Consider the following 12175-nt stretch of genomic DNA (forward strand, 5'->3'; position numbering starts at 1 on the left):
TTAATATCCTCAGGCTGTACTTGTGTGTTGTCCCCACAGCCCCTGCTCAGACCTATTCAGACATCCATAATTCTTTGGTCACATCCTCACACAGCTTCAACGGACACTACCCAGACAATCTGGCAGCTGTCATCACACACTCATACTCTTCAATACGACAAATCAGCTCTTTTGATGCCTGCACAGAAATTCCCCAGCCACGGTTGTAGAAAAAAAGGGCAAATTTATTTAAAGCACTTTGTACCCTACATAGAAAAATATGATTGATTTAAGTCAACAATAATAAATATAGTGCCTGTGGTCTTGCAGGCCCCACCGTTGCGTACAGCAGTACAATCAATATCCAGTTTCACAATACAGCAAAGGCACTAGCATTTACCGCAAATCTGCACAGTCCACTGGGAAGGAATATATGTGGTGTCAAAGGGGTTAACTGAGGCTGAGATGGGAGCCATATACATGTTCAGTGGTAAATAAGGAATAGTAAATTGGTGTTTACACAATAGACCTCGGGCTGTACATACTGTAGGCGTTGTCCCAATACATAGGAGATACTGAGATTTGTCCCTCATAAGACATATTTGACACGTTGAAATGAAGATTGTATAGTAAATTTAATGGTTTTGCATTGTTGAGAGCCTGTAGGTGTATGAGTGTAAATGGGGGCTAGCTGAAGTACATGGCACACTTAGTCAGATTTGGACTTGGCACATAACAGGCCATCAGGGAGGATTTCAGCTCCTTTAGGACTGCAATTTACAATCTGAGATTAATTAATACCCATCATTCTCAAAACTCAATGGTCCCAAATCAGATCTCTAACCCCCTTGAAAACAGATCATTAAATGATCTCTCTGGTGACAGACAATCCTGTGGTGTAAGAAGCGTGCCAGACATTGACCTCCACAGAGCGGAATGACAGGAGGAGAGACTCACATAAGCATAGTCAGTAGCACTGTGGTATTGGACAGGTTGGTAAGCATGCCTTGATATGCAAAGCAGCAGTGTTGGTTAGTGAATTACAGTAATATTAAATGTGCCCGGACGATTAGTCATGCCAGTTTTACTGAATAGAAGAATGTACCACCAGCATTTTTTAGAGTCTATCAGGAAACCTCAATGGGCATTGCTTCTCTTCAGGGAAAAAGATACTTTCCTGCAAGGGGATTAAAATGAAGAAGTGAAAAGAAAACTGTGATTTTCCAGTTAACATCATAATCAAAACATATATTTCTTTTCTTTTTTGTTGATCATGTACACCCAAAACAAAAACAAAAGCTGCTTTAAATATTCTAAATATTGACAAAGTAAGGCTTAAACGTTTCCTCTGTCCCACTGGCCTCTTTCACTGTGAAGTCCATCAGTAGTCCGGGGAGACTCTTCATTTGTCCACAGCTTCATACCTCTGAACTGATATTGCCTGATACCATCTTCACCATCACATCTGGCTGAGTTGGAGCCACTTTTCAATGGAAAAGCCCTGATTGATTGTCAGCGATGTCTTGTCTTGATTAAATTCATTGTCTCCTTTAATAGAATGTGGTTGACCACACATAGTGTTAATCCTCTCTTGTATATATTTATATATAACTCTTTGTCCACTGCTTTAAAAATAAAAGCATATAATTGTCCTTGGATGAGGTCAATCCATAAATGTGGTTTTAGGGTCATGGTAAGGTTGTGTGATTCCATCACCATACCTATTAACTCTCTCAAAAACCAGCATAAAATAAGCATACAATCTGCACAATCACTCGATTGATCACTCAGTTGATGGGGTGATTCCAGTCAGCAGTGTCCTGTGGACACCAATCTGGACACCAATCTCCCCCCCCCCCCCCCCCCGCCTCTCTCTCTCTCAGAGCAGCATTTGGACCAAGGGGTCCTCTGGGACTGGCCTTTGGCCTTTTACACGGTGAGGTCCATCAGTGACTGGTTTCAGATGTTTCTCTGGGCTGTGAGGTACTTAAGTGCAGCAGAGCCATACTTTCTAGAAAGGTCCTGGTGGAACTCATCCTTGAGCGTGTTCAGACAGTATCGGTAACTTGGACTGGATCGGAACTTTGAAATGTCAAAACTTGGAGCATGGGGCATGTGGATCATGAAGGCATTTGGTAGCACAACCAAGTCATATTCCTGGGGGACAAAAGATCACATGAAAGAGAAGAGTCATCGATCAACATCAGCTCATGACAACAATCTGGAGCATCAAAGTTGATTCAAGGAATGTTTCGAGAAGGAGTTTTCATTACCTGGGCATCAAGCTCCATAATGTGTGACACTTTGTTCCAGCCAAAGCCCACAAATCTCTGATCATACTCTGGACAATCTCTTCGGACCACCACATAGGGCTCAAAGTCTGGTTCCCAGTCTACCTTGTAAGGTGTGGTGGCGGTCCGCCATTTAGCATAGTTAGTCGGAGCATGGCCTTTGGTCCAAACATGGTACCTGCCGTGAGAAAAGAGCAGGCTAGTCAGTTTCTCATTTATTCATTAGCTAAATATAAATGGAACACTAAAGGATAAAGCACAGCTGATTTAATTGCTGCATAGGATTCTAATCCAGCCTTTGACTGTATGGGCAATTCATTTTAAATAGAAATAAATTAAATTGTGAGAGAATTTTATTCATGCAATATAACGGTTTAAACTAAAGCTTAACAACATCTTTAAAAATGGGACCAGAGTTTGAGGGAACAAAATGGCATCAAATAAAATATAACTTATAGCCTTCTCAGTTAAAGTGGGAAAGGTCACTTGCTGTACCTGAAGGTGTAGAGAGTCCCCATGTCCAGCATGGAGAGAAGTTCTGCTTTGGACTTGGGGAAGGAGAGCCGATAGCGCAGCGTCTCAAACGCAGGCACCACCAAAGCCTTCTTAGTGTTGGCCATGTCCAGCTGAACTATGGACTTTCTACAGAGGAACACATAGTTGTGTTACAATACATGTCCTGAGTGAGTTTAAATGTTATGTTGACGAATATTTAAATTAAAAATGAAAACAGTATATATTAAGTGAATGTATACACTCTGCTATATATCCGGTCAAACTGGACATAGGATAACCATGAACATATAACCTCCCAAAAATACGAGCCACTCACCTGAGGTATTCATAGAGGCCATACATCGGTAGGAAGTCCACATCTGTCAGAAACACATACGGTGTGTTGGCATTGTGCAGGGCCACGTTGCGCACTAGGTTGACCGGGTAGAACTGCCCCTCTTTGTAGACAATGTGGTATCCGATGTTCTTGCGGTTCTTGAGCACCTCGGAGGCCTGTGCGTAGCGCAGGAACTGCTGTGCCTCGGCATCCGACATGTAGAGCGCCAGACTAATGGGGCCCTCCCAGTGCTTACAGATCGCCTCCAGCATTTGAAGTCTGCAACAGACGCAGCCGACAGAGACGACAAGCCTTTAATGCGCGTCATGCCTGCACTGACTCACTGGAGTCTTTGATACGCCACTAAATTATGCATCCCACACAAACTTCAATTACAGCTTGTAACACCAACGTAAGACCTTCTGTGAGACCCCAGAAGAGAATGAGCAAAATGAAGAATTCCTCACCTGTCCATTGAGAGCTGAGCCACCAGAGTCACGTCAGTGTTGTCACTGCTTGGTGTGTATTCATACTGTAGGAAGTAGAGGTGAACACGGTGCAATGTGATTCGCTCTCGTCGGAACTCATAGCACTGGTCATCCTCATCAAGCTCCTCCAGAGCTCCCTGTAGCTAAGGGCAGAAATGCAGACCAGTGAGCCAAATTCAATGGAGAAACTTTGGGGGGACCATGGCTTTAAAATGTGCTGTCCAGAACACTACTATCCGATTTCACTTTAATATGTGACTGTGTTAGTTTACTTTACTTGAGTGTTAGTTATCAATAAGGAATGAATCCTACCTGTGTGCTCTCAGAACTGGCCTGGGCTGGACAGCCAAAGAGCTCCCGGCGAAGAAGATTCCCATCATACTCCAGGAACGTCAGGTAAAGGTTACGGAAAAACTCCACGTGTTTGTTCTTTACCCGCAGCTTCTTGGGAGAGTTCCAGTGGATCACCTGGTAGTTCAAATAAAAACACACATATTTACTACTGCTTTCTCCAGAAGATAAATCATGAATAACTCCAAAATATATTTTTCTGAGACGTAAATAAAATGTTTTTCTCTCCTGAAAACACAAACAAAATAGAGTGTTTTCAAAAGCACTCGGCTTTATAAAAAGAGAGATCTTTGATCTAGACGAGTTTTCCACTGGGGTTGCGGCTGCTTTTTACCTTCAGATCCGACACCTCTGTGTAGCACTGCTCCGAGCGTGTGTGGTCTGACAGCTGGACGTTCCAGAAGCATGGGAGCTGGTGCACCAGCACAGGATTCTGCTTTATGAATGCATTAAAGATGTCCTGCGGGACGTAAAAATAAAATATTAAAAAAGAAAATGTTATACCGGGCTGACACCAGGCATTTACACATGCAGATGTTTCAGGTGCACACCAGACAGCCCATGCTAAATATAAATATAATGATAATTTTCATCTCTGAGCGGTTCATTATTAAAATGCATTTGCTGTCAAAACAGGCCATATGTGACAGATCAGTGTGAATAATCACAGCGGTTCAGGTTTGTAGCTGACCTGGTCAGCGAGCGAGGTGGAGAGCATGTTCATTAGCTCGCGCTCGGCTGTCAGGCGCCACATCTGCTCCCAGCCAATCCGACGCAGCTTCTCCAAATACAGCAGAATGACTCCTACAGAAAGAAAACAGAGTATGAGTCACACATACAGTCCTTTCACTGTGTTCATATCAATCACTGCAGTGCTATAAAGCATCCATGGACATTCATTGTAATCAGAGGCTATTGTGAAAAGTGGGTCACCACAGCTATTGTAACTCTGGATGATGTCAACATTCCTTCCCACACATTGTAGCCAAATGTAATGTTACACTCTGATGTGAGTGGTCAACAAGTTCTTTTCTCTTTCACAAGGCCACCGTGCGTGAAGGCAGTCTGCTCTCCGAGCCCCTCACCTGTGTTGAAACCTCTCCCTAGTGCAGGCCACGGCTTGTGGTTCTTCCACAGGTTGCCCAGGTACCAGTCACTCTGGTTCTCCACCAGACCAATCACCTGCTTCTCTGAAATCACAACACCAGAAGTCAGAACAGGCTTATGTAGAGTGAGGAAAGAGAGCAGGATTTTAAAAAGTAAAGTATGGCAATTATAAGACACATTTCTCGCGACGGCAAGTTCGGGGTTCAAACCTGGGCTGACTGATTGGCCACCATCCACTACTGATATGAGATTTTATACTGACTAGCGCTAGTCAGAAGCAGTGATTTAACTACTGCTGAATAGGTCAGCATGAATTACTGAAATAGACAGGAGTGGTTTGACTTGTGTTACAGACCTGTGAACTTCCTGAAGATGGCCCACAGCTCCGCTATATCAGTGGCAAAGGTGATGTCTGTATCCAGGACGATGACCTTGGAGAGGTCAGAGGGCAGGGCTTTGGTAAGGGTCAGCTTCATCAGGCCGTAAATTCCTGAATAGTGTTTGTTTGGTATCCATGACACCTCGGACTACAAAGGTGGGAATGGGTGAAGAAAGCAGCCAACAGAGAAGATGGAAAGATAGGAAGATAAAGAAAGAGAGACAAAACAGAGAAGACCATTTAACACACATCGCAATACTGAGTCCATCTATAACACTTGAAAAATGGACATGTTTCTATCAACTTGGCATGAAATGATATTCAGAAGACAGCAGTCTCTAGCTCCTGAGTAAGCCGAGACTGTAAAATGCTATGATTGGGGTAGGCAGGCAGCCAACACATATCACAGTCAGTGGTAGCACCAGGCAGCTGAGCCAGAATACACTTATATGGAGCCATGTAATTAAACACTAAGACCAATTAAATCTCTCAGTGATATATTGGAGTTAACAATTTACAGTTGCTGTGGATACTTATATAAATAATATGAAATAAAGTTGTTAAACGCAGTTGTTAAACGCAAATAAAGTTGTTAAACACATGGTTCCCTAAGGACAACTAACATTAACTCATCTCCAACTGTTACACCGGCGTGACTGCTTGTGAAGCTGTACTATGTTTAGCTGACTGGATGGAAACCGTGTTTGTGTTTCCTTCCTGTCTTGAAGGAGGTGCGAAGTACATATGCCCATGTGACCTTTAACCCTAGGGTTTAACAGCAGGAGTGTGGGAACTCTGTGACACTGACACATGCCGGTCAGTGGTATGCTTTCAAGGGGAATGTCATAAGCTAGCAATACAGGAGAACAACAATAGTGTCTGTGTTTGTAGATGTGTTTGTGTGTGTGTGTGTGTGTGTGTGTGTGTGTGTGTGTGTGTGTGTGTGTGTGTGTGTGTGTGTGTGTGCAGGGGCGGAGCGGAAATCGGGACGATCGGGAGTTTTCCCGGCCGGCCGGCCGAGGAATGTGCGATGGAGCCTTTATCGGGGCCGTGAGGTGTACGTGGCCATCGAAATGATATATTGATTATACATTTTCGAAAAACTCCATGATCTACACCTTAGAGTCTTGGGAAGTCCAACCAATATGTATACCACTCGCTCACTGTCTATATTGTCATTCACACTCATCTCTCCCATGCTGATTTTTTTGTAGGCTAGCCTTATTTTTTTTATCTTAATTCATTTTTGTCTTATTCAGGCGTTACAGAACTTTCATGGTCACAAATAAAAAAAAGACAATTTAATTTGTTTGTTTGTTCTTAAATTAATATAGGCCTAGGCTGTCTATGCCTATATAGGCCTACTTTAATCGTTCTCTACAAACCTATTCAAAGTGCCTGGTTTTCCAATTATTTAATTGCCTGTGTTATTAGGTTGGCATTATCTGTAGGCTAGGCCTACTTCCTTTTTTAAATTTATACAGGCAACTATTGGAGTGCTATGATACCCAGATACATGTCCTCTCCGCCCCTGTGTGTGTGTGTGTGTACGTGTAGGTTTTTACCTTGAGTTCATCAGCATCATAGAAGCTGACTTGCACGGACGGAACCATCCAGGACTGGAACAGGGCGCTCAGGATCTGATTGGCCACCGTATCTGTGATGAAATGAAAGTGCAGAGGGTTCCTCCTGCAAAGAGAAAAAGTACCAGAGAAGAACCATTAGCATGAAGAAGAGGAACTAATGATATGTAGGCATGTGATCAAATATGAAGAAGCAATATGCAGATGATCTGCCAAGGAGCATGCCAATCTCACCTATGGAACAGGATGGATTTGACAAGGGTGACAACATCTCGACTTGCATTGTGTCCTGCACACACACATGCAACATGGATCAGCTGGGGTTGGGAAAAGAAGGAGAAAACTCAAATTAGAATGACGTCTACCAAATTAAACATCCCAATCAGAGGTATGACTAATACACTAATGCACTTCGACCATTTTTCCATATAGCATGTTTCCCTTGAATCACACAACACTGATATGAGGTCTGACCAAGGCTCTCAAGTTTTGAAGTTTGCAAGGAGTGAGACTTTGTTTCTCGGGTACATGAAGTACATGAAAGTCCTACGTCTGCTTGAACTACTCGTGGCGCCACGCCCCCTCCCCCCCGATGAACAGACCCACCCTCCCCATGTCCCATCGACCCAGCTTCATGAGAGAGCACAAATTCCATTATTTCAAACACACTGTTTTATTTATTCTAGAACCCTATAGTAAATAATAATAAATTATAATAATAATTTCACCCAAATGGGCCCTTTGAACAGCAGTGGCTCATTCTGCTCTAAACAAACAGAAAACAACCAAATGAGAAAAAGCACATTTAGCCCCAAAATGGTCTCTTGAACAGTGGTGGTTCTGTTCGTGTGTATGTTTATGAGTGATGTTGTGTGTTGTAAGTGTTTGTGGCAAATTTTGATGCCTTAATGACTGATGACTGGGGGCTCCCATTTAAAGCACTGTGGTTCAATGTCAGCCATTTTCACAGTCATGAGGCCATCCTTAAAAATATTCTTGTTTGCAGTAACAGCCAAAAAAAAAATAAAAAAAAATGGGTCTGTAGGTAGGTCAATATATTTTTTTTTTCCAAGATTCAAAGTAAAAAAAAAAAAAAAAAACTAAAATTTTGGTCATGGTGAATTTAAACAAATGTGCATATTGTGACGTAACTGACTGGGTCCTCAACCCGTGCCTTCAGGTGCATCACTGCAAACCTCAATCTGATGCAGGTTATGTAAACCAGCCTTTCTCAAACTTCTTTGACCTGAGGCCCAGTCATGGCAGACTTTTAGGTCATAGGGCTCATCTACACGTACCCAACCCCACTCCCTCCAAATCAAATTGTCATTATCACAATCATTATTATGCCTATATTGTTATACATGCACTTTCACTTCAATGTTTTGTGACATGCACATCAGAGGACTGCTTTACTAATGTACATGTAAGATATAATTAGTTTCATTGCTTTTGCATGGTTGCATGATGCTTGCATGAGAAAATAAATACTTCTCAAAACAGCAACAATTATATGGGCGCTATTGTTTTGGGATGTTTCCCTCATGCAAGCATCATACATTGGTAGGTAATGGAGAAAAGAATACATGTTTTTTTGAATGCCTGAATGTAAGGATTCAGGAAACACAATACCAGCTTTTTTGTCGAGCAGATAGGCGTAAATCACTGAGCTGCTGATCTTTAACAGATAGAAAGAAGGCTACAATAGCTTTTGTCCACGTTATATTCAAATTTGACTATACAATACTCAGTGCTATACAGTGTATTATACAGTCTCTGCTCTGTTTCTATGGAAGTTCCACAAATCAACGTTGTTCTATTAAGTGTCGTTAAACAATTAAATAGCATTCAAAAGGTTGAAGCGGAGCTTTGATCAACGTTATCGATTAATTTCAGTTTCTCTCGTGCAGACGCCTGCATTGAATGGACGCTCATACCACCACTTTCTTGTATGGCTCCATGTTTAATGACATCGATAGCAGAAAAGTTTGTTTTCTTTTTTTGTCGGTCCGCGGTATCTTGATCAAATTAATTAATTTCACTCCAAGATTCCGCGGACCACCAGTCTCCACGTTGCGGACCTACATCAAAACAAAACTATTTCTTGATTGGTTGAGAAATCCTATTTTCTGATTGGCCGATAGGTTAGTAACTGAACAGCAGCCCTCTGAGCTGAATGAGCGCACAGACAGCAACGTTGTGTGACACGTTAGTAAAATATAGCCCTTAGACATTTCTGTGCGGGCAAGTTAATAATTTCTCGGAGTGAGAAATGCCATGTGTGGCGTGTGAGCGTGTGAAGTCATTGAAATGCGTGTGTCTCACGCTCAATGCGTGAGACTTGAGAGGTCTGGGTCTGACCCTATGAGCACTCACTCCCTTTTTTTTAAAGTAATAAAGTTTATATTTTTGGAGCAATTGCAGTGTGCAGACAACACTTCTTCCACTCACTCACCTCACACTTCTCCACTGTGGGCGACCGGGCACAATCGCTATGATTAGCTTTCTCCTCGGCTGTGTTCTCCACGTCCTCCGGCCCTGTGTCGGCTGATGCCACCCACTGCTGGTTCCCATAGTTACCCTCGGGAGGCTGCTGTCCGGCAGAGGCAGCGGCCAGGCCCTGCGATTGGCTGAGCTGGAGGCGGATCTGCCGGTTCTCCTCCTCCACCTCTCTGACGCGCGAGGCCAGAACCTCCCTCTCCAGCACCTGGGCCTCGGTGGAGTCTACCAGGCAGGGAGAGAGCAGCAGAGCGCGCCCGTCTGGACAACACAAGACAAAACAGCATGTGTGAACTCTGACCTTTGTAACACTCAGGCTGTGTTTGTTTTGTCTTAGTTACATTACATTTCATTTACATTACATTTAATCGTTTAGCAAATGCTATTGTCCACAACATTCAGGCTACACTGCAATAGGAGACCTGGCTCTACTTTCTGTCTGTCACTCGCGTTGTTCTGCTATATTGAAGGAGAAACCTGACACAATATAATGGCATATTTAACAGATTCAGAATGGACAGAGAGCATTCAATGCTACGTGACAGTCAGATGCTCGCATGCAGTTAGGACAAGCTGGACAAGCTGTTTCACACGTACAAGTGTGTGAAAATGCACATGCCCAGCCACACAGACTCACTCACATGTGACCATCCCAAACACATGTGCCACAACACCTGCCACTAGCCAGTGTACTCTCATTATCACATCAAGTGTGAATGATGTTCACACCTAACTCCAACAGAAGCATGAGTGTGGTTGTGTGTGTTTGTGTATGTGTGTGTGTGTGTGTGTGTGTCTGTGGGGGGCAATGAGTTTTTGGACTGATAACATGGACATGCAGATAAATGCAAAATGGATTTGACTAATCTTGATTTGTTTTTTTTACTTATTTGAGATATTTAATAACAATGTTTTGCATAATTACGCAATTTATTTGAAAAGTTGTATCAAATCCATACTACATAATTAAAGATGAAATCTATAGTCATGGTCAACTGTTGCATTGCGGATTTCTTTTTTCACACTTCACACAGAGAAACAGTAATACAATTAGCATTCAATTCCTGAGTAAAAAATCAAATAATTTGGCTATGTCATGTGCTCAATTTTAGAGTTTTACAAAAACATACTTTGTCATCACATTCTTTGTTTCTAAAATCAAAACTATTTATATAGGAATAATATAGTCAGTGAATTGAATGAATGCTACTGTAACATATTTTTGCTGAAGTGTGAGGAATTCTAAGTGTTCTAAGTATTAAATGCAATCATACTAAGTGCACAAAATATAAACATATTCTGCTCTATGTCAAGTACACCTGTCATTCCTGGATTCCACTAGGGATATTTAAATACTAGGAAAGCTTGCCAGAAGAAAACATATTTCACCAACCTTTGTTTGACCTGCTGATTATGGATGGAAATCGGCTTCAATGCAATACTCTCATTCCCTGCGGTTTACATACTACCATAATGTCAAGTGTTTCCTATGATCAGCAATGAAAATAGATAGATTTTTTCACACTAGCATCAACAATCCGCTTACTGAGGTGGGGCCACGTGTTGTGATGAAATTAAGTATGCGTGAATTGCGTAAAAGAAGACTAAGAATTCTAGTGTGGATTATCAAACGGTGGATGTCCCGGCCATGCCCCACAGTAAAGCTATGATTAGGAGGGGATAAGACAAGCCTGGCAGATTACAAAGGTTTGATTATGCCCTGATGTCCTATGCTGGAGTTGGTCACTGCTGTAATGATTCTCCATAGATAAAATGGCTTGCCTGGGTTTAAAATGCAGATTTACAGGTCACAGTCATTCACTGCTTTTTGATATATCAGCATTGTTTATTTTGCATTTACTCTTTTATGTTATTTTAATAATTGTCTCCATTTGCACTGAAGCTTGAATGTACAGTAAGTACTCATTTGCAATTTGTTTTGGATGTAAATGTAATGGGTCATTTATTTTAGGTGGAACGCTTGGCTTGTGAGAGACAAGCACGTGGACACGTGACTGACACACACACGTGTGTGTGAGCAGTGGCTAGGAAGCTACGAGACGAGACGAGGTGAGGAGAGAAGAGAGAACCAATCTGTACTCACTCTCCAGGTTGCCCACCAGCAGGTAGAGCCAGGTCAGCAGAATCACAAAGCTCAGAGACACCACCAGGAGCTTCAGCTTCCCTCGACACGGGCAGTGCATGCTGGGACAGTGGTGGTGGGGGAGGGAAGGGGGGGGGGGGGGCTACGTGAGCTGGACGGATGAGTGAGAGGTGAAGGAAGGAGGGGAGGAGGAGGGAGGGGGGGCACTGTTCACGTAGGGCTTGGTCTCACGCTGGTTCTCTGCTGCATCCTCTCATCTGAAGAGTAAACAAACAAATAAACACACACACACACACACACAAAGACAAAAACAAATCATTAAACCAACTCTCCAAAAACAGTTACACTTGGCCAGCTTGGCTAGCTCACACTTGTCATTTCAATACTCCAGCTGCATCAGTCAAACAGGGGGATAGAGCTCAGGGCTCTTCCTGTGGGACAGAGCAGAGAGGAGTCTCCCGGCAACTCGTCCCTATCTCTGACCACCTAGCACAGCTTATATGGCAGGGACTGCTGTTTACACCCGCACTTTAATTAAAAAGTCAGCAATGGGAGGCACTTT

At 42.8% G+C, this 12175-nt stretch overlaps 1 protein-coding gene across 2 annotated transcripts in view; it reads right to left on the reverse strand.

Annotated features, from left to right (window-relative positions):
- Window positions 1-206: 206 nt before the first annotated feature.
- large2 (LARGE xylosyl- and glucuronyltransferase 2) overlaps window positions 207-12175 on the reverse strand; it is a 34352-nt gene continuing 22383 nt past the window's right edge. For both annotated transcript variants that reach the window (XM_042061884.1, XM_042061885.1), the window contains 14 exons: window positions 11614-11870; window positions 9466-9770; window positions 7245-7327; window positions 6993-7116; window positions 5404-5575; window positions 5027-5131; window positions 4633-4745; window positions 4276-4401; window positions 3903-4058; window positions 3570-3733; window positions 3103-3381; window positions 2766-2912; window positions 2253-2448; window positions 207-2136 (listed from right to left, as the gene is read on the reverse strand). In XM_042061884.1, the coding sequence (XP_041917818.1) occupies window positions 1939-2136; window positions 2253-2448; window positions 2766-2912; window positions 3103-3381; window positions 3570-3733; window positions 3903-4058; window positions 4276-4401; window positions 4633-4745; window positions 5027-5131; window positions 5404-5575; window positions 6993-7116; window positions 7245-7327; window positions 9466-9770; window positions 11614-11713 (2268 nt within the window). In that variant the 5' untranslated portion in view covers window positions 11714-11870 and the 3' untranslated portion in view covers window positions 207-1938. The remainder of the gene's footprint in view (window positions 2137-2252; window positions 2449-2765; window positions 2913-3102; window positions 3382-3569; window positions 3734-3902; window positions 4059-4275; window positions 4402-4632; window positions 4746-5026; window positions 5132-5403; window positions 5576-6992; window positions 7117-7244; window positions 7328-9465; window positions 9771-11613; window positions 11871-12175) is intronic.

This window comes from Alosa sapidissima, chromosome 14 (assembly GCF_018492685.1).
Source record: "Alosa sapidissima isolate fAloSap1 chromosome 14, fAloSap1.pri, whole genome shotgun sequence".
Lineage (NCBI taxonomy): Eukaryota > Metazoa > Chordata > Actinopteri > Clupeiformes > Clupeidae > Alosa > Alosa sapidissima.